Source organism: Pantherophis guttatus, chromosome 5 (assembly GCF_059756535.1).
Source record: "Pantherophis guttatus breed Tessera chromosome 5, ASM5975653v1, whole genome shotgun sequence".
NCBI classification, from domain to species: domain Eukaryota; kingdom Metazoa; phylum Chordata; class Lepidosauria; order Squamata; family Colubridae; genus Pantherophis; species Pantherophis guttatus.
The window spans coordinates 17571295-17593944 of NC_142067.1; the positions used below are offsets into that span (position 1 = coordinate 17571295).

The window sequence follows — 22650 nt, forward strand, 5'->3', positions numbered from 1 at the left end:
CACTGCAGCTAATCTCACCTGATTATTTTCCCCCCATCTATATGCCCTCTGGGCCTTCTGCCACCCTGTGCTCTGCTGCCCCAGCTGACCCTCACCACCATTTTCTTGCTCCCACTGATGTCAAGGTATGACCAACATGGCTGCTGAGCTGTCTGGATCTGGCTTTGTCCTGCGAAAATGGGAGGGGGGAGCACAAAGCAGCCCCTCCTTGAGCTGGAGCGCATCAAAAAGGCCTCTTTTCACTGCACTCTTGCAGTGGATCACATGAAGCAGGCTTTGAGCTGCAAAAAAAAAAAAAAGAAAGAAAAAGAAAAAAAAAGAAAAGAAAAGAAAAAGAAAAAAGCGCAAAGCAGCCTTTTATTCCCCTTAAAGCCAATTGCATGGGATCCAGGAACACAACAAAAAGGGGCATTTTAGCTCTCTCCGACTCAAGAGGGGGCAGCTTTGCGTTTTTTTGGGGTCATTTTCCGCAGTGCAAAGCCAGCCCCATATGGCCCAAGAGTATGGCAAAAAGAGATATTTTGGCAAACTCTGGCCCAGTTGTGAAATTCAAAAGTTTTAACTACCGGTTCTGTGGGTGTGGCTTGGTGGGCGTGGTGTGGTGTGGCTTGGTGGGCATGGCAGGGGAAGGATACTACAAAATCTCCATTCTCACCCCACTCCAGGGGAAGGATACTGCAAAATCTCCATTCCCTCCCCACTCTGGGGCCAGCCAGAGGTGGTATTTGCTGGTTCTCCGAACTACTCAAAATTTCCGCTACTGGTTCTCCAGAACCTGTCAGAACCTTCTGGATTTCACCCCTGTTCTGGCCCCTTTAAGCTGTTTTGTGCTTTTTTAAAAAAAAAAATGCTGCACAAAGCCAGCCCCATATGGCCCAGCAGCCAACTAGGCACACCTTGTCATCATTAGGAATAAGAAGATGTCAGTGAATGTCAGCAAGGCATTGTGAAGGGACACGAAAAGGGGTTGGAGGGGGTGGGGTGAAAGAGAAGCAGGTGGGGAAAATTGAAGGCAGTCCTTTACCTTACTGGATGCTTGGGGCTGGGAGAGACCAAGCCCAGAGTAGCTTGGATTGGGATGGATCTTTGGCTAACAACTGCTAAAATTTGCTTAATGGCAGCAACATGGATTGCTGGGACTGCGGTTGCTAAGCAATGCAGTCATCTGATGTTTTGCTTTATGACCAATTGCTTAGCAACTAAAATTCTGGTCCCAATTGTAGTCATAAATCAAGTGATGTCATTCAGGTTTTTTTGTTTGCTTTCAAATGTAAAACTGTAGTTACACAGTCAACCTCAGTGAGACTGTTAACAGCTTAAGGCATTTTGTGGAGATGCTTCATGGATGTCATTTTTGGTATGATCTGAGAGTTAATATGAGACGAGGACTAGAATTTTTTAAAATTTACTGTTTGGTATAGTTATTGTTAATGTTGGTGCCAGTGTAATGTTTTACTATAATCAGTACTAATTGAACAAGAGGATGGGAATAGAAAAAATGTACATGAGCACTTGCCACTGTTGTACCACTCAGATAGATAGATATATATTACTTTCAGACTATTTGTCTGAAAGTAATATTTATTTATTTAGTTCAAACAAATATTATTTGGCTAACTATCTTAGTTCAAAAATATTCAAATAAATATTTGAAAGAAATACTTATTTGTTTAATTTATTTAAATAATTTATTTGGCTAACTATTTTATTCCTGTGACTCTGAGCATAAAACCTCAATATTATAAGTTGGAACAACTTGCCTGCAGAAGTTGTGAATGCCCCAACACTGGAAATTTTTAAGAAGATGTTGAATAACCATTTGTCTGAAGTGGTGTAGGGTTTCTTGCCTGGGCAGGGGGTTGGACTAGAAGACCTCCAAGGTTCCTTCCAACTCTGTTATTCTGTTCTGTTCTGTTCTGTCCTATCCTATCCTATCCTATCCTATCCTATCCTATCCTATCCTATCCTATCCTATCCTATCCTATCCTATCCTATCCTATCCTATCCTATCCTATAAGACACATTTATATAATGCAGCCAAGGTCCTCAAAATGATGTTAATCCAACAACCACGACACAATCACTTAGGCTCATCTTGTATCCTATCTGAATGCCTGAGGGAGTAGTCAAATTTTTCAAGCTTTGGAGAACAGCAACTGCATTGGGGATATCTTAATCTCTAAGAACACGTTATTAAATGAAATAAATGCTCTGTTGAGAAGGGGCAATTTGGAATGGAACAGAGATAGGGTTGGCATTTCCAATTCCAAGTTTGCCCTTTTAGTCATTTCTCCATTTTCTCTTTGAAAACATCAACATTGGCTATAGTTTGAGATTTCCATTATGCTTTAATATTTTTAAATTGTTGTTGTTCTTACAGGAGTGGGACACATTTACTGGTGTTATCATTGGAGATATGTTAAGAAAATCAGTAAGTGTCACTTAACACCTTTGTCTTCTTAGCACCAAGTAGTACATGACATTGTCTTTCTGACAATGACAAAAAGAAATAAGAAAACTATACTCTGCCATAAATTATACTGTGCCATAATAAGAACTCTTCAACAGAAACTTTTATATTTAATAAAATAATCATTTGAACATGAATTGTTGTTGGTAAGAGTTCTTTCAACCATAATAATCTGTTTGTGCTATCAGGAGAAGTTATACCAGACCTTTCATAATTTTGTTATTAGTGATAAATGTTTACTTCAGTGGGGTGTTTTGGGGAAAAACAACAACACATTGGGAAAGTTTTTTCTGGATTGTTTTTCTCCACAGTCTGCAGCCAGATCTGACTGACTTTCAGCTTGCTCTTTCTTTTGCTGGCTTCTCACCATCTCTCACAATCACTCCCAAACCAGATTTGGTCCTGCAAAAGAAACAGTTTCAAACCCTGAATATTTTCATGGTGAATGCTAATGAGAGTCTTGACATTTAAAATTTAATCCATGGGGTGAGGAGTGGGATGAGATGGGTTTAGTTAAAAGAAGCAGACCTTTTTTAAAAAGGGGAAAAAAGAATGATGAATCATGTATTCATTAGTATTGTCACTGTCTTAGCAATCAGAGTTTTGGCCTTAATGTTTATTGACAAATCTTAAGCCTCACAGATACATTCTGCAAAGAGCTGAACAGAATGTGACAGCCCCTTTTGTGACAACTGGGAGAACTGAAAAATGCCTGCTGAATGACTGACCAAGTCATTTGTGATTGCCCTGGGGATGATAGTTGTCACAACCAAATAATAATTTGTTTCGTTTCTTTACATACTGTACATGCCTTGTAACATTTGCAATAAAATTTATTTTTGTATCATTTAGGATTCCACCAAAAGCATCAGAGATCAGATCCCCCCTTGGATAGAACAAGAAAGAAGCTGGGCAGTGGCAACTCTAAAGGTACAGTACTAACTGAATGTTTTTTCAACAGAAAAATAATTTAGCTCTAAAAAAACCTGAGTTTTGCTTCCAAACATTTGTACCCTGAAATCGTAGCCATGTATTATTTTTCCCTTCCATAGTAGCATCTTTGTTTTGAAGTTAATGATGCAGAAATTGATCATTTGGGAGTGTCAGTAATATATGTTAATGTGTAATATGTAATTAGCTAATTTTAAAAATGTCTCTGTTAATAGTATTTCTCCTTCTTTCCCCAATTCTCAAATTATGTGAATTATAAATATTATTTAAAAAGTAACTTTATGCCACATTTATAACCTTCATGTCATGCTTCATATGGTCATTTCTAAATAGTTCTACTTGAATTTTGAAAACCTTGTCTATTTTTTTAATCATATTAGGTTCCTTTTTTAATCTTCATTTTACTATGCTTAGCTAAATTCAAAACCCAAAATCAGCACTTTAAGCTGAGCCCAGAAAGAAGTAAGGTAGCTGATGTGTTTTCTCTAAAAGGTCTTCTTTAAAATCCTAAATCTGTTCTTTATTGTTGATATTTCAGAATGATCTTTAAACAATTATGTATGGACCAAATAATATAATTAGAAATATTTTTGAAAACAATGTATTTGATCGACCTATGATTCTAATATTCTATGTTCTGTTCTGCTTATTCAGAAAAAAATGATGTTCTAAATACACATATATTATGTTTCAATGAATTTAGACTATTATTAATAAATATGTTTATAATTCCATTCATTTTAGTATCTAATTGTAATAGAAACAAAATGAATACCCTGAAAATTAGCACTATCAAGGGAAAAAAATCACACTCCATCAACATTGGCAGGGCAAGCTACTGTATCTAAACAAGGTGCGAACCCCACATTCACTTACACTGATGATGCTACCTAGTTGAGTAGTGAAATGTCTGCAAGCAAACAACCAAGCTCAGAGAGCACTAAGAGCTCCTTAATTTAGCCAGAACTACATATATTGTCTTCTTTTGATATGTAAATATATAATATGTAAGCTCTTTTGAGATTAGATATAAAGAAAGGGTTTAAATATAACATTTAGCGTTATGAAAATGAGCTAGTTTGGTTTCTCCAGGCTCCCACTGAGGTTTTGATTGGAATTCTACTTTAATACAAGAAACCCCACTTCTACACATATGGTTTTACAAGTGTTATATTGTCTCAACCCACCAGGTACATTTATTAAGCCACACGAGAACCATTCCTTGAAAATTAATGAAAACAACTATTCCAGCATGGTTTTACACAATTGCAATGAATACATTGTTTGAGAATTAAAATTATATGACAGTTAATTACTTTTTTTAATTCAGCATGAAAAACAGACCCCCCCCCCAACATGTAAACCTGTTGATTTGTTTTATAGATCTCTCTCCCAACTTTGCATCAAACAGTTTGCTTTCAAGATGCAGCACTGTGGCAGCCTTTCTCACGGAGCTCAGTGTGTGAACAAGAATTTCCATCTATTATAGCAAATAGAATCTCCCTATTTCAGCAGGTATTTCTGGACCTACAATTTTAGACAAGTATAAATCATATGCAAATCTTTGGGGGGAGGGGAGGAGAAGAGACAGAATATTTCCCCATCCTTTTTCTCTTACACTGCTGGATTTCATGTTTATTCAAAGCATGCTTTTGCAGTTTTTATGGCGTAATAAATCTTATAAAATACCAAAGAAAATGTGACTCAATTTGTTAAATGTGAGCCTACTGGAGCTGTAGATTCAAATCTTTCATTTTGCTGAGCCAAGGCAAGCAGTTTTAGATGCTTTTTTTCCTGTTATGAAGGATCCATAAGTCACCAATTGAATGTACAAGCCTTCCATATTAACATCTCTTATTCAGTCACTGGTATTCTCAGTTAAAAAACATTGATTGAGCCAGAGCTGAAAATGTAAATATTTTAAGTATTCATCTTAATAATGTGAAGACTGAAAACATCAGCTGATTTTTACAAGAAGTTCTGACCTCTGCAGTGATGTCAAGAGAGTTGTAAAGTTGACTCTGTAAATTGCTGACATTGAACTGGATTCTAAATTTGAATTACAGATAAGGTTGCCTTCTGGTCACTTTCTTAACCAGCTGGCTTAATATACCTGCAAGAATAGATGAAGAGAAAAAAACAGGCCAGGGGTGGGTTCTACTTACCTTTACCACCAGTTCGCAACGGGATCGCACACGTGTGAAAAAAAAATGAATGCAAACAAAAATATGCTTATAAAGAACTTATTCAACGTAGCTTCCAGATCTTGACCACATTAAATTCATGCTGTTCAGCTTTTCATGGTATTGATAATATTGATCACCCTTTCCAGGATACATCCAGCTCATAAACATAAAATAGACATAGATTGATTGCAAGTTGTAAATCTGAGGTTGTTTCTATTGCTTCCCATACTCAATGTTCTGGTATACTCACATCTTTAAATTATATTGATCTTTGTAATACCAGATTAACAAGTGTATAAATATCAAAATAAATAGAGGCAAAGTATGAGTAAGTGTTTCCCCATTCTGTTTACACTTCCAACACAGTTACTTTATTAGCCAGTATTTTTAAGGAATTTTTTTGGCATATAGTAAATATGACAAAGAATATTTTGTTAAATTTGCTTCAATTTTTTTTGCAGAAATCTTTCTCTTACATTATTTTTTTTCTCAGCAACAGCCTCTTTTATCAATCTACTGAGCAACTTTTTTTTTTCATAATTCCCATTAGCTCAACTTCACAGACTTTTGGCACTTTTATAATTAAATTCTTTTCAATCTGCTCCAAGCAGCCATCACATCTGCTTTTTTATGTAAGCTTTCCATCTGGGAGAATAATCTATATTATAGTATATAGTATCCTTTTCTTCCTATCATTTCATTTTTGTTTCTTTAACTTTTATCTTTTTTTTTCTTGCTTATTTCTTCCCAAGATCTATTCACGACAGTGTCAAAACATGGACTGTTCCACATTCAGAATTCATCATCATTGTACTTCTCACTATTTTTTAAATGTTTAATCATAAGTCATCCAATTAATCATGCATTTAAGTTTCTTGCTCTGTGTAGATATGTGCTTGAACTATGCATTCCAAAGAGATCTTAGCCTAAACAGCTACTCAGTAAATGGTCATACCTACCGTGTTTCCTCCAAAATAAGACCCTGTCTTATATTTTTTGAACCCCGAAATAAGCCCTTGACCTTATTTTCAGGGAGGTCTTATTATTTTGGGGCATGTGGAGCAAGAGAGGGCTTGCTCCACATGCCCCAAGATTTCTAGCTTAGTCTTCCTAACCCTAACCAGAGGAAGTGGTGGGGACCGGCTGTGCATGTGTTTAAATATTTTTGGGGAGGGCTTATTTTCAGAGAAGGCTTTATTTTAGGGGGAGGGCTTATTATCAGGGGATGTCTTGTTTTGGGGGAAACACGGTACTTTTTATATCAACCCACACATATCAACCGAAACTTTATTGTATAACTATTGAAAATGTTGATATCTTTTTGAATGTTAATTCTTGAAGGTTGGCTTATTTTCCCTAAATTTAGCTGCCTGGTTAGCTTTTTCCAGCTCACTGAAGCTGCCATTTAATAAAATGGAGAGTAAAATATTAACTGATTGAACAGTGTAATTAATACTGTATATTCACTTAGTAGTCATAGATTAAGAACTGCCAATTTTAATCAGATTTTAATTGGAGTTGTCTCTGTTAAAGAGGCTGATGGCTGTATTTAAATAATTTATATACCTTCTCATTCATCCCCTGCACTTAAGCTTTTATAAATAATACATTATCTGTTAATATTAACTAAGGAATGCGCTATCCTCATTAGATACCTACTGTATCTTAAGATCTGAAGCATGAAATATAAGAGAAATGTTTCTTTTAACTGCTCAACATCAAGAGTATATCAACCAGAAAACTTTCTTAAATGAAAGACAAGTGCTAGAAATATTGCCATATTTGTCTGGAATTGAGTTGATGGTCTGCTGTATCAAAACTGAAATCAGCCTTGTTATGAAAGATTGTAGGGAGGCTGAGAAAAGAATGGAAGAGATAGCAGTGAGTGAGTCTGTTGTCTCATAAATGGCAACCAGCCCAGGTAAAGAGAAATCTGGGAATAATTATCCAAAATAATTTCCATGAATGTCATTGCATATTTCTAAGTTCCAGGAACTTTTTACTCTAGGCATTTTCTGCATACCATGCATAATAGTACAAGGGTTATTATTTTCCATTGTTTATCTCCGCTACTAATTAAACAGTGGATTAATTTATTGCATAAATAATATTGGAAGCAGCTTTTATCACATTTTTAAGAAAGCCTGTAATTTTGAAAATCCTCATCTTTATGGTACATTTCACTCATCCAACTCTTTGTGCCAAAAATGTGGAAGTGTTCGATGATGTTTGCTAATCAGCTGGAAATCCTGATGTGAACATTTTTATTTGCAGGTTCTTGTGGTCCAGGCTGTTAGGCCAGATAGGCTACAGAGTGCAATGGCTCTTTTTGCTTGTAAAACTTTGGGTGAGTTGCTATATTTTTCAGAATACATACAGTAAAGTATATATTTCCACTTTAATTCATCTAAAGATGAATTAAATAATGTAATAATACATTATTTAATGTATTAAATAAGGCAGGCTTTCACATGCATGTATATATACCAGTGGTGAAATGTAAAATTTGTTACCACCGGTTCTGTGGGTGTGGCTTGGTGGTGGTGGGTAATGTGATTGGGTGGGCGTGGCCAACTTTTCTTTTTACTTTTAAAAGCATTTTTTCTACTGAAGGCTCTGACAATCAGACAACTCAGCTGGGATCGTCAGAGGCTTTTAAAAGCATTTTTTTTTACAACCTCTTTGGCCAAAGAGGTTGTAGAAAAAATGCTTTTAAAAGCCTCTGACGATCCCAGCTGAGCCGCGCGATCATCAGAGGCTTTTTAAAAAAACTTTTAAAAGCATTTTTTCGGCCGAAAAGGTTGTAGAAAAAATGCTTTTAAAAGTAAAAAAAAAGTCTCTGATGATCACACGGCTCAGCTGGGCATGGGGGTGGGGCAGGGATTTCTGCTACCGGTTCCCCAAACCACCCGCCGCCATCGCTACTGGATCGGGCAATCCGGTCTGAACCGGGAGCATTTCACCCCTGGTATATACCTATGTATTATTGTTATATTATAAGTGGCAAACAAGTCTAATAAATTATCTTATGTTACGTTACATCATATTAGCTACTCATTTTGTCTCTAGGTATGTAATGCTAGCTAAAAATACAGCAAAACAGCAGCATAACAATAAATACATGGTAAAATCTGTCAACATATCCCAGAGTTGTAGGGGAGATGAGTGGCATAGAAAGTTAATAAATAAAATCAGCATAATCATCTCACAGACTTTGCCATACTTTCCAATCCCCATGCCCAGAGACATAGCTAAGTCCAAGACCTTATGAAAGGCCAGTAGGGTTGGAGCTAATCTAATCTGCCAAGGGAGTGATGTTGCACCTCACCAAAAGCTCTTTTCCTTGGTTCAGTCAGATGACATTCTTCTCTCCTGCAGATCTGATGGGAAAAACAGGCATAGGTAGAAGTCCCACAAATAACTAGGCCCTATGCCATTAATTGAATCAGCAAAACTCTGGTAGCCAAAGCAGTTTATAAACAATCAAGATAAAGAAAGGAAAAGATAGACTAAGCCATGTTCATTTTAAAGCAGATACAGTTTTGAAGCATATATGGAAACTTTACTGGGTGGCAGAGAGATGCATGCTTTGCACACATGTGAATTCTGAAGCATATCTCTGAATAATTGTTTAAAATATTCATAGCCCTAATTGCCACATGACTACGGAGCTGTCTTCGGACAACGCTGGCTCTTTGGCTTTGAAATGGAGATGAGCACCACCCCCTAGAGTTGGGAACGATTAGCACATATGTGCGAGGGGAACCTTTACCTTTATTATTAGGAGATATCTTTATAAAGAATGTGTATTTTACTAATACAAATGGTAATGTTAACATTGAGGTTTCCAAAATGGATCTCTCTTGCATTTGTGGAACTTGTATGAACACATGTTTGAATTACAGTATTTAATCTTTTCAGCTTTTTTTTTTTAGTTAGCATCTGCAATGTCAGCAAAAACAAGGGTCTGTAGATGTGTCTATATCCAAACTATCATAGATTTACTATATGATTTTATATTATGATTATTCTGATTTTATAAAGCATCTATATCAAAGATTTATAGGGATAAGGAATTTGAGAATATTCAGGTCAGTTCTGTTCTGTGAACAATTCAGATGAGAATAGCAACTCAAAATGCATTTGTGGGTTTACTGGAATCTAATGTTACTTTTTTTATTATAAATACTTTCCATTTCTAGGGATTAAAGAGCTGTCTCCACCCCCACTCAATCTGAAACGTCTGTACAAAGAAACATTAGAAATTGAACCAATCTTGATTATTATTTCCCCTGGTGCTGATCCTTCTCAAGAATTGCAGGAACTAGCAAGCACTGAAAGAAATGGGGAATGCTACCACCAGGTGAATCACTGTCATGCATCAGTCAAAGGGAAATGCTCTCAGTTTTTTTCCCCATGTTTCTGGTTCTTGGGTAGAACACACAATTTGACTATTATTTTACTTTACCTTATTGACTCTACTTGTTCCTTGGTGTGTTTGTGACACATACACATACATACATATATAATACATGTGTACATACATCTTTAGTGTACCATCGATAGGTAGTTGAGGTGGCAGACATTGGGAAGTCCTACTAGTGGTTAGAAAGGTCTGGACTAAAAGACAGCATTGAGGCACTGATCATAGTAGCAGAAATACTGGCCCAGAACCATAGAAGAGGATTCTACTACTCTAGACAGGATCTGAGGTGCAGACTGTTCAGAGTACCAGAGACAGTCCAATACAGTCTGCGGCAGGGTGCAAGAGGTAGACAGGAAGAGCATACACTGAACGAGACAGTCAAATAGCTGGTGTTATTTACAGGAATATCTGCACATTGTATGAACCAGATCGTCCTATCTCCAGATGGGAGATTCTACAGAAGGTTGTGGAGAATAACAGGACTAAGTCCCTGTGGAACTTCCAGATCCAGACAGACAGGCAGATATTGGCCAAGCAACATGTTGCTGCTGAGCCACACAACTGCAAACAGGCTGGTTATGGTTAGGGTTAAGAAGGACAAATAATTAATATGTTTTCTTCTAAAAAAAAATAAAAGACCTTTCTCCTCTTTATAAACTATACTGAAACAATTCTGGAGATAATAAAGATACAAGACAAATGGCAATGATATTTTAATTGATATGTTGCCTCCATTATATTTTATGTATGGGATAATTCATTTTCTATGAGACTACCAGATAATGATTTCCATTAATTACAAATATGATCCAAAATTATCTACAAATAAATGGCAGTAATTTCACACTTGACATTTTGTGCCATTTTTACAATTTCAATGTCATAATGTAGTCACAGTGTTAGAATTCAGTACTTCAGTGCTTAATCTGCAAGACTCCTACAAATATATACACTTTTCCCTATGATTAAAGAACAATATTCCACTATCTTTTGTAGGTGGCCATGGGCCAAGGTCAAGCTGATCTAGCTATTCAGATGGTAAAAGATTGTGCCCGGAATGGAGAATGGCTGTGCTTGAAGAATTTGCATCTTGTTGTATCATGGCTGCCTATATTGGAAAAGGTAAGGTATTTTGCAGAATTCAGTAGTTTTTAGGCTGTTTTCTGTGGCAAATGGAGAAAAATGTTATCAATATTATTGTAATGCCCAGGACAAATCATCTGTCAACGTAATAAAATTAATAAAAACTCCACAAGCAATTCCATCAACAAACACATCGACCTACAACCAACCTATGAACCCCGTAGAATTCAAATCAACCACACAGCCTACCAGCGATGGCATTTAACACTTAACCAACCCACGCAACCCCCCAACCAGCAGTTCACCTCCCAATGGCCCTCACCTAATGTGACCTCGTCATCACAAGACCCTGACCAGAGATGACCCACACCTGACCCATCACAAGACCCTGATCTAACGTGACTGCCCCATCACAAGATTTACTGACCACACAAAGCCCTTATAAGCAGAAGAACGCTGTCACTGACATCCAGTGGTGAAAACCAATTTTTTTTACTACAGGTTCTGTGGGCATGGCTTGGTGGTCATGGTGTGGTTTGGTGGGCGTGGCAAGGAAAGGATACTGCAAAATCCTCATACCCTCCCCACTCCTGGGGGAAGGATTTGCAAAATCTCCATTCCCACCCCACTCCGGGGCCAGCCAGAGGTGGTATTTGCCGGTTCTCCGAACTGCTCAAAATTTCCCCTACCGGTTCTCCAGAACTTGTCAGAATCTGCTGGATTTCACCCCTGCTGACATCCCCTAAATTCTGCTGAACATGTCACCTATCCTGGTAACGAAACATTAGGAAACCAACCCACAAGCTCGATGAACAGACCTCCACCCCCCAAATTAATAAAACAATCATAAAAGAAATAGTTTGCAATCCTATCACACTTTCCTGAAAGAAAGGTACATTGCACTCAGTGGGAAGTTTAGATAACTCTTTTAAGGATTTTGTGGTAAAATTCTTGTGTGGCAAATAATTCCAGTTGTTAATTGACCTTAGAATGCAAGGATTATTAGGGATCGGTTGGATTGGCGACATTCACAATTTATTTCAAACCATTACAATTAATTAAATCATAGTTGTCTTGCTGATTTTTGGTTCTGTTGACTCTTAACTAATAAATAAATGGAAACCAAGAATATGATTTATAACAACTGCTTGCCACTGAGAAAATTAGATTCTCTAAGATTCTTACCCATATTTATTGGATCATAGTGGATAGGTTAGATAATGTTGAAAACTATATGTACATACGTATAATTTAGCATCCCATATATCAGTTAGTATATTACAGAAGGCTTGTTCCTCTTTTATATTGCTGCTTGACACAAGAAATGTTGCTACCCTTTTGCCTGATAAGAAAAAAAATGCACAGATGTTCCAACTTTACAGTAATTGGGAAACCACCATTCTCTCTGGTTTTAAATTGGGAGGCCGATCAATTTAATTTATTTTAGTTATTTTTAACATATTATATGTATCTTAATTCCGGCTGTCCACCACCCTGAGTCCTTCGGGAGAAGGGCGATATATAAATTTAAATAAATAAATAAATAAATATAGCTGTGTATCCACATTCTCGCTTCTGTATAGCCACCTTATTTGTATCTGAAAAAAGGAAAAAAGGAAAGGAAAGGTGTCCCTGTAATAGCACTTAGCAATAGCACTTAGACTTACAGTATATACCACTTCATAGAGCTTTATAGCCCACTCTAAGTGGTTTACAGAGTCAAAAATCTGGATCCTCGTTTTACTGACCTCGGAAGGATGAAGGCTGAATCAATCTTGAGCCAGTGAGACTCGAACTGCCGAACTCCCGGCAGTCGGCAATCAGCAGAAGTAGCCTGCAGTACTGCACTCTAACCTCTGTGCCACCATGGCAGATTTTACTCTGCTAGTCGTTGTCCACTATAAAGTCAGCACTCATCTCCATTTCAAGGCCATTGAGCCAGCAATGTCCAAACATGCTTCCATGGTCAGATGGCCGGTGTGAAGTGGCGGAGCACTGTCTCTTCCCCACTGAAGTGGTACCTATTTATCTACTCACATATGCATGCTTTTGAACTGCTAGGTGGGCAGGAGCTAGGAGAAGGTGGGTGCTTGCCTCATTGCACAACTGTCAGCTTTCCAGGTGATAACCCAGCGTCTTAACCATTGAGTCTTCACACCAACCCAATTGTTTGTATTTGGTTTCCTCTTAAATTATATCCCAGCTTTGATTGCTCCACTAGGGAGGGAGGGAGGGAGGGAGGGAGGGAGGGAGGAAGGAAGGAAGGAAGGAAGGAAGGAAGGAAGGAAGGAAGGAAGGAAGGAAGGAAGGAAGGATGGATTGTCAGTATAGTGCACTCACTTTTGTTTGTAGCCCAGTTCTACAGTCTTGCCATAGTTAAAGAAATATTACTAGGTTTTGGAGACCCTTTAACATTTGTGCCTTGGAAAAGTAGTCATCAGTGATTAATGAGTAACTGCACTATAGTTTGCTGTCTACTGTGCATGTCAAATTAGCATTTGTAATTTATTTTAAATCTAAACAGATTAAAGGATTTGTAATTTATTCAGGTGTAGTACTTCTAAGACCACAGAAGTATGGTTTAGGAGGAGTTGTATCCTTTTTGCTAATTGCTCCTAAGTATATTTGAGGCAACTATTATTGTAAAAGTTACAACGATGTAAATCTATGTAATGATGTAGAAAATGGAGCGTGCTATTTTAAACAAATTATTATTTTGTTATTATGTCAAATTGTCCTACTCCCTAAAATTATTCCCCTAGAAATATGTGTATTAAAAATATAAACCCCCTCACTACAGTGATATTTATAATAAAGGCAGAATTTGGTGAAAGGATGTTAACATACTTTTGAAATATTTTTAAAAGCCACAGATGATTCATTCAGGAGATAACTTGTAGTTCATACCAAACAAATATATTTATACTTCAAAAATTAACTGGTAGAAAAATATAGTTACAGTTGGTATAAATCCTTCAATTCCTGGTATTCAAATAATAAAAGCAAAAATTGCTTTTGGAAGACATTGTTTCTCATTTTGACTATATATGAAATTTTTATTTGGGTATACTGTATATCTTCTAATCCTCTCTTCCCTTTGACATCCAGACTCAGAAAATAATAATCAAGCGGAAGACAAAACATGGTTGCAAATCCTGACTTTTCTCAAACAATCAGTTGACAGAAGAGAATATAAAAGACTATATAAGAGAATATAATCATCTCATGTCAGGGGTAAAAAAAGGATTGTTCAATTTACGAAGAAATGGATTTGTCTTTCTATTATCGTATTTCAGTATATTAAATTTAATTGTCCATATTTTTCAGAGAGCAATTTGACATTAGAATGTAAAGCATTTCTTTACATTTTGAACATCAATTCTCTTACAATAGGAATTGAATAACCTACAGCCCCAGCCTGGGTTTCGTCTATGGTTGACAGCTGAAGTCCATCCCAGTTTTTCTCCCATTTTGCTCCAATCAAGTCTGAAAATAACATACGAAGTAAGATTTGAAACTCTAAGGAATTCCAACCTTACTGGCAAAATACTGTATTTTTTGGAGTATAAGACTCTCCAGACTATAAGACGCACCTACCTTTTTTGGGGAGGAAAACAAGAAAAAAAATCTGCCTCTGCTTCTGCTCCCAGCAATTTGCCTCCTTGCAGCAAACAGCAAACAGCCTGTTTGTTTCATTTTTAGCGCAGCCTGATTAGCACAAGGGGAAAAAAATCTGCCTCTTCCTCCCAGCAATTTACGTCCTTAAAGCAAACAGCCCGTTTCAGCTTCATCACAGTCTGATTAGCACAAGCAGCTGATTGGATCGGTTGGATCGGCCTCCCGACCATCAGCTGTTTCAGACTGCAGGGATTGCCATAGCCTATTGCCGCCTCTGCGCACCCCATTTTCCACCCATTCAGGGCTACATTCGGTGTATAAGACGCACCCAAATTTTCATCCTCTTTTAGGGGGGAAAAGTGTGTCTTATGCGCCAAAAAATATGGTAATTACAATTCCAAACTGTCATTTAATACATGGGATTGCATCCCAAATTACAGAGGAATGCAGTCTGTCCTTTTCTCCACTATAAACTTGTTTATCCATTGAAAAGCATGTTCTACTTGTGGGGCCATTTGCTTCCTCGGCCCCATTGCAGCTTCCTGCAGCCTCTCTTTCTAACATATGTAATAAACTAAATTAAAAAGAAAGTGGAAAAAGCTATATTGTACAAGCAGACATTTGCTTGCATTCTTTGTGATACCAGTCACCATACTTTAATGCTACGGTAAGATATTATTTTCTCTTCCAGGCACCTCCAGGCCTCAAAAAGAACCTAATGCGAACATATGAATCTTGGACGCCAGAACAAATTGGTAAAAAGGGTAATTTAGCTCGAGCTCATGCTCTTTTTAGCCTGGCTTGGTTTCATGCTGCTTGTCAAGAACGAAGGAATTATATCCCTCAGGTAAAAAAAAAAATTAATTGCTACTATTTTTTTTCCCTTCTCATTTAATGTACTGTTTTCTTCCCTGTATTAACAATTATTGTGGATAGTAATTGCTTTCTTGATTGCCAAGATCATAAAAACCAATTCTGAAAATAAAGGCTATAATACTAAAAACACCTAAAGGGGATAAGTCTAATTTAATTCATTTTTCCCCCTTCTGTTTAAACTAAGTATTTCTGCTAAGTACTGTAAAGAAATTATTTACATCATACCTATTGTTATATATTGTACCTTCCGATCCTATGATTTAATCTTATTAACTTCAGCCATTTACTTGTGCTAAAATGAACTATTAAAAAGTCAGAATCGATGCTTGTTTTTTCCAAACTTCCTTTTTAGGTGATTGAAGTTGCTTTAAATGGCTGCATGTGTATATTTTAAATGCTTATTGTTTGTTTGCTTTGGATAAGTGCCTTAAAGATGGCGGGGGAAGAAGGGTTCAGTTTTCAAAATTGATGCTTTGAGGTCGTGGTTGTTTAAATAAGTATTTTTTAAAATTTTATTTTCATAAAGCTGAGTTTATCTTATATTGTCCTTTTTTCATTAATTACATCCTTCATGTTTGGTATCTTAAGTTCTCCCTTGAACTTTAAAGATTTTTTTTTTCTTCCCACCAAAACAGAAAACCTGTTTAATAGCCTTATAAAATTAATTTAGCATTCTCCAACTCTACAACATTTATGTAAATTCTGCAAAAGTACCTTTGAAGATAGAGAATCTGCAGTTTACCAGCCAGAGGCTAAAAAATATCTTCCCACCAAACTTTTTTCCCTCCTAACATGTATTGTCGGGTATGATCAACTGGCCTGGGAGTGATAGATAATAGGCTTTTCACTGCTAATGCTCATGGAAAATTAAGAATGTTGAGTTGAATCACCAGGAATGAAGAAGTTGAAATGCAGGTTCTATATACACACATATCTCACCAGCAGCGTGATTCAGTTTTTTGTTTACTTCAGTGAGAAGTCTTTGATTCGAAAGCATGACAGTTTTAAAGAAGGACTGGAAACCTGTCTTCCAGTAACCTACATTATGCATCAAAATGTTGCCTTCCCAAACATATACTGTGTCCATGGAAATCTATGTTGCTTGATACTATGTTATTTATTTATTAAATTTGTATGCTGCCCATCTGTCTACCAAGTGACTCTGGATGGCTTACAATACCATAAATTATAAGATTTAACTATTAGGCATTAAAAGCTAAAGCAATTAAATTAATATTAAAACAGATAAAAAGCCAATACATAGACAGGTTGGAGGTGAGATGCTGTACTAATCTACTAGCCACCTCCAAAATGGTGGATGCCAAGTTAGTAGGTAAAACTATGTTTTTGGCTCTTTCGGAAAGTCAAGAGGGTAGGGGCAGATCTCAACATGGGGTGTGGGGGCATGATATTCCAAAGGGTGGGAGGCACAATAGAAAAGATTCTTCTCTTCACCCCACCAGACACAATTCCTTGGCCAATGGGATCCAGAGCATACCTCTTCTGCCAGAGCGAGTATATATTCATCTGTCTGTCTCTCTTTTGTAAAAATCAATAGCTCACTAGAGAATTTTCTTCCTTTTAAGTTGCTTGGCATTTAATTATTTTATTCTGCTTTCCATTGAATTTTTCATATGAAATTTGGCATAGATGCTTTTGAATATTTTTTAAAGTGGTATGGACATTTAATATTTACCGTTTGCTAATACTTTTTTTCAAGGGCTGGACCAAATTTTATGAATTTTCTCTATCTGATCTTCGTGCAGGATATGATATTATTGACAGACTATTTGATGGTGAGTCGTCATATCCTTAAGGAACCCTTGTTCCATTATCTGGCCTAGCTTTCTGAAACAGTAAATATGTAGGTACTTTATTCATTATGATGTTTATTGCTCTCGAAAGTTGGCTTCAAATTAATTATTAAAAAATGCAGGCGTGTACACACATAAATGATTCATGAATTTATTGTATATAAGAAAATCTTTGTACAACAATCTGGAGCTCAAAACTAAAAGTTATATGAACAGTTATATATAACTGATGGCTCTGAATAAATAAATATATTAATATAATTGTTCTCATAACTATGACTTGTCCAATTGTAGATTTATATGTTCAGCAGTTTTATTTATATATTTAATAATGCATATATTTAGCAGTTTTGAGGGACTATAAGGAAAGAGGCAACTGACTAGAATTCATTAGGCAAAATTGTTAGGGCTCCATAAGGATATGTAATGTGGAGAATGTCACAATTAAATGAAAGTATTAGATCATCTGCATAGACATGAGTCATATGGGAGCAGAATTTATTGCTTTCCTACATTAAGTTAAAGGTTAACTAAAAAAATAATCTGCCATCAAATCATTGCACTACATTGTAACATGCTTTATATTTACTCATTTCAGGTGCCAAAGATTTTCAGTGGGAGTTTGTGCATGGTTTATTGGAAAATGCTATTTATGGAGGTCGCATAGATAATTACTTTGATATGAGGGTCCTGCGATCTTACCTGGAACAATTTTTTAACTCCAGAGTCATTGCTGACTCAAATTTCCGGGGCAAGAAGATGAGCAGATTTCCTTATTCTATTTCGCTACCTAGCTCTTGCAATATATTGGTAAGTATGTTCCCTACTTATCAGATGGTCACGCTAAAATTAATTCTCTTTGGCTTTATTAAAATGATAGATTATTGTTGTTTTTGATTCCCAAAGTAGCTATTGAGGCTATTGATGATGTGTTTTATCTATTGACCTGTTAAAAATTATTGCCCTATAAGCCAGACATGTCTGATTAAAACAGGAACTTTTTAGTAACTACTACGTCAGTTGCATTGTCAGAACTTCCAAGCACAGCCTCTCAGATGCACACATATACACAGAGTTTGAACATGAAAGGAGCCACAATTTTAAGCCCCCCCCCCTTTAACGTTGTTGTTAGCCAAGAAACAAAACTAAAAGCATGTATTTAAAGTCACTGTTGACAGCCATTTAGTTGTGTTTGACCCTTGGTTACTCGATGAATCAGCACCCTCCATGCCCCTCTGTCTCACACCACCTCTTTCAGATCCACCATGGTCATCCCGGTGTCATCCTTTATACTGTCCAGCCAGCTGATGCTAGGGTGACCCCCTTTTCCTTTTTCTGCTGATCACTCCCAGCATAAATGACTTTTCAAGTGAGTCAGCTCCCATGGCATGACTGAAGTATCACAGCCTCTGTTTGGCGATCTTGACTTCAAGTCATAAATTTGGTGAGGCTCATCTAGGACTTCTAGGAATCCATGGGATTCATAATAGTCGCCCCCGGCATCACAGTTCAAAAGGATCCTCCCTTCTCCTATTTGCCTTTTTCAGAGTTCAAGCTTCACACTTCTTTCAACTATACTTTTAACTTATAATAAAGTTGAGTAATAGTTCAACTGTTATTCACTAGTTGAATAATAAGCTTAATAATAGTTTCATTTTTTCTGTTTCTAGTTTTTAAAGATGCATCAATCATTCTCCAGCACCTTGTTAGATTTAGAATAGAAAAGAATAGAATTCTTTATTGGCCAAGTGTGATTGGACATACAAGGAATTTGTCTTTGGTGTATATGCTCTCAGTGTACATAAGGAGAATAAAATACATTCATCGAGAATAAAAAGATACCACACTTAGTGATAGTCAAGGTTACTAATAAGCTATCAAATTGTTCTAGGAAATAAATAAAAACAATTTAATTGAAAGATACAAGCAACATGGTTATAGTAATAAGTGGGAAGAGATAGATACTAGTTAGGAAGAGAAGAATAATAGTAATACAGTCTTAGTAAATTATTTGACAGTGTTGTGGGAATTAGTTGTTAAGCAGAGTGATGGCATTCGGGAAAAAGCTGTCCTTGTGTCTAGTTGTTCTGGTAATTCTAGGTAATTCCTTAAGGATTATTAATTTAATAATCTAAAATTTATTTCCAAAATGTATAAGCCACATATTTACACATGTTTACTACTACTGTTTTCTACATAGGATTACCGCCATGTGATTGAAAGCCTTCCAGAAGATGACAATCCTGATTTTTTTGGCTTGCCTGCCAATATTGCACGTTCATCTCAACGAATGATCAGTTCTTTGGTAAGATTTGGAGTTTTCCTTATTGGTAGAGTTTTGTGGGGAAGAAGTTAATTACTATCAATAATGCACATATCATTTATAAAGAGACTGTGTCTTTTTATTTGTAAGTTAAATCAGTTTTCCAAGAATTGGAATGGCATACATTATCTTCCACCAAATCTTAGTTCCCTTTAAAACTACGGTAAAAAAACAACAACACTTCACTAGCAACATTCCATGTTATGAAAGAGCTGAGCCTCAAACAGAGCATGTGGTAACTCTCTGTGTACATATTGAATGGTTATCAGCTTCTGGTGTGTAAACCATATTGATTCCTTAAATATGAGAAGTGATTGCTACTATAGTAATGCATATTCATGAAAACAAAAATGATGTTTCTCAGTATGTACAAGTATTTCCTTACTGAGAAAGTGATGATTATGATTACTAGTCCCGTCTTCCCATTGTTCTGCTGATAGCAAGAAACAGGACCTGTGAAGTTTTTACAAAATAAAACACTCTTTTCTAGAAATTTCTGAAAAATGTCTTTGTTCACAAATTTGTGACGTCCCTCCATTTAGAATCACATGCTGCATTTTAGTAATTTCCTTAGGGATTTCTCATAAGCATTTCTTTGCTTCATTTAAAAAAAAAAAAGCAGAACAGAACTGAATAAAATTAGCAAGCCAGTTGTCCTCTGAATTTTGTCTGCATAATTAATGTCAAAATGGAAATGTAAAGCCAATTAGAGCTGAAACCAAGTCCAAAGAATGAGAGAGAAAAAATAATCACTCCTAGATCAGTGCCTCATCCTACAGCACAGAGAATCCACTTTGTAGAACTTGAAATTAGCTTTTGATCGGGGGTGGAATGCTCCCGGTTCGGACCGGATTGCCCAATCCAGTAGCGATGGCGGTGGTTGGTTCTGAGAACCAGTAGCAAAAATCCCTGCCCCACCCCCTACAACATCTTCAGCCGAAAAAATGCTTTTAAAAGTTAAAAAAAAAGCCTCTGAGGATCGCGCGGCTCAGCTGGGATCGTCAGAGGCTTTCAAAAGCATTTTTTCTACAACCTCTTCGGCCGAAGAGGTTGTAAAAAAAAATGCCTTTAAAAGCCTCTGACGATCCCAGCTGAGTTGCCTGATAGTTAGAGGCTTTTAAAAGCATTTTTTTCTGCAACCTCTTGAGGTTGTAGAAAAAATGCTTTTAAAAGTAAAAAAAAAAAAAAAGTTGGCCACGCCCACCCAGTCACATTACCCCCCACCAAGCCACACCCACAGAACCGATAGTAACAAATTTTACATTTCACCACTGCTTTTGATGCTATCCCTTTAGAAGAATATATATTGAATGGCAGTTCAGTACAGTCTAGCAAGAATTTAGGTAGAATATGAAGTTGGAGCTCTTCGTCAAAACAATTTAAGCACGGCTTTATTCTGGTTTTTTAAAAAGTAAACAAAATTATGGACTTTACCAAGAGAAAATAGACTAAAATTTATTTATTGTTTATTTATTGGTTCGATTTATATGCCGCCCTTCTCTGGAGACTCAGGGCGGCTTCCAATGTGTTAAGCAATAGCCTTCATACTTTTGTATATACCTGCTTAGTAGGGCTTTCGCCCCCCCCCCCCCAAGTGGTGTTCTTTTTTATACAAAGTCAATTTATTGCCCCCACAATCCGGGTCCTCATTTTACCTACCTCGAAAGAATGGAAGGCTGAGTCAACCTTGAGCTTGGTGAGATTTGAACTTGCAGTAATTGCAGGCAGCTGGTGCTACTTAACAGCACTTTAATCTGCTGCGCCACCAAGGCTCTATGGATTTCTTTACCATAGGAAATACACTAGAAAAGTTAAAATGATTTTTTTAGAAGAACAGTAATCTATCTATCTATCTATCTATCTATCTATCTATCTATCTATCTATCTATCTATCTATCACATGTTGTTCCCCCTCCCCCCCATCTCCCTCATAGAGGGACTCTGGGCGGTACACAATAATAATAAAAAACACTAATAAATTAAAACATAAAAACAATATATAAAAATTGAAGATTTAAAGGCGGCAAGGGGGATTAAAGCACTGTTAAAAATTAATTAATTGAAAGCTGAAGGGAGGGCTTTTGAGAGCCAACCAGCCCTACGGTTGTGTGCTATAGTTCCATAGGTTCTATATTGATATTATTTTCATTCAAACTGCTGAATTTTCATGTTGCAGTACATAGTGAAATATGTATTTCAGATACAGTTTATTTGAACCCTATGTTAAATGTGTGAGTTGTGTATATTGTCTGGATGGTATGTTGTGACTATTCTGTCTCCTCCTTGTATTTCTCTACTAAAATGTGAAATTACATGGACAATCTCCCTGGGATCAGTATCTTATGCAACTTTTAAAATTTATGTTGATGTTCCTATCATTTCTGTTTAGATATCTCATCCTTCCACAGTAGCATGCTAAAAACAAGAAATATTTAGACAGCCAATTTAAATATTGTCTTTACTTAATCAAACTTTTAATTTAGGAATGGCATAGTTAGCATTTTTACAGTAACAAATGTTTAAATTCTCTAGAATAGCTCAATTATTTTTTTGGTAGAGAATACAAAAATTTGCGGCAGCACAACTGTAACACACTGCAGTCATAAAATCTCCCGCAAAGCACAGCATCATAATGTACTATGATAAAAGAAAATGAATAAGATGACTTCTCTAAAAATGGGAAGATCAAAGAAGGTAAAAGGTGATGGAACAGTACTGGTCAATGTAGAGGGCTTTGTATATAAGTGTAAAGGACGGGTGTGCAGTAAATAGAATGGAAAACTCATTCCTTTGGTTCTGAGGATTTTCCAATCAAGAAATGTTTTTAATATTGAATAAAGCAGCAGACTGTAGAAGAGATTTCATCAGCATTGGGAATATTATAATAAAGTTCCTTGAGGGAA

The 22650-nt window shown here is 36.5% G+C and overlaps 1 protein-coding gene across 4 annotated transcripts in view; it reads left to right on the forward strand.

Annotated features, from left to right (window-relative positions):
- Positions 1-22650, forward strand: part of DYNC2H1 (dynein cytoplasmic 2 heavy chain 1) — a 149368-nt gene that overhangs the window by 89212 nt on the left and 37506 nt on the right. For 2 of the 4 annotated variants that reach the window (XM_034409222.3, XM_087894632.1), the window contains exons 72-82: positions 2381-2431; positions 3323-3400; positions 4805-4936; positions 7882-7954; positions 9810-9970; positions 11030-11155; positions 14510-14620; positions 15426-15581; positions 17331-17406; positions 18023-18234; positions 19625-19729. In XM_034409222.3, coding sequence (XP_034265113.1) covers positions 2381-2431; positions 3323-3400; positions 4805-4936; positions 7882-7954; positions 9810-9970; positions 11030-11155; positions 14510-14620; positions 15426-15581; positions 17331-17406; positions 18023-18234; positions 19625-19729 — 1281 coding nt within the window. Of the gene's footprint in view, positions 1-2380; positions 2432-3322; positions 3401-4804; positions 4937-7881; positions 7955-9809; positions 9971-11029; positions 11156-14224; positions 14394-14509; positions 14621-15425; positions 15582-17330; positions 17407-18022; positions 18235-19624; positions 19730-22650 lie in introns of those variants that run through there. The other 2 variants (XR_004589849.3, XM_034409227.3) reach the window with 2 other exon arrangements.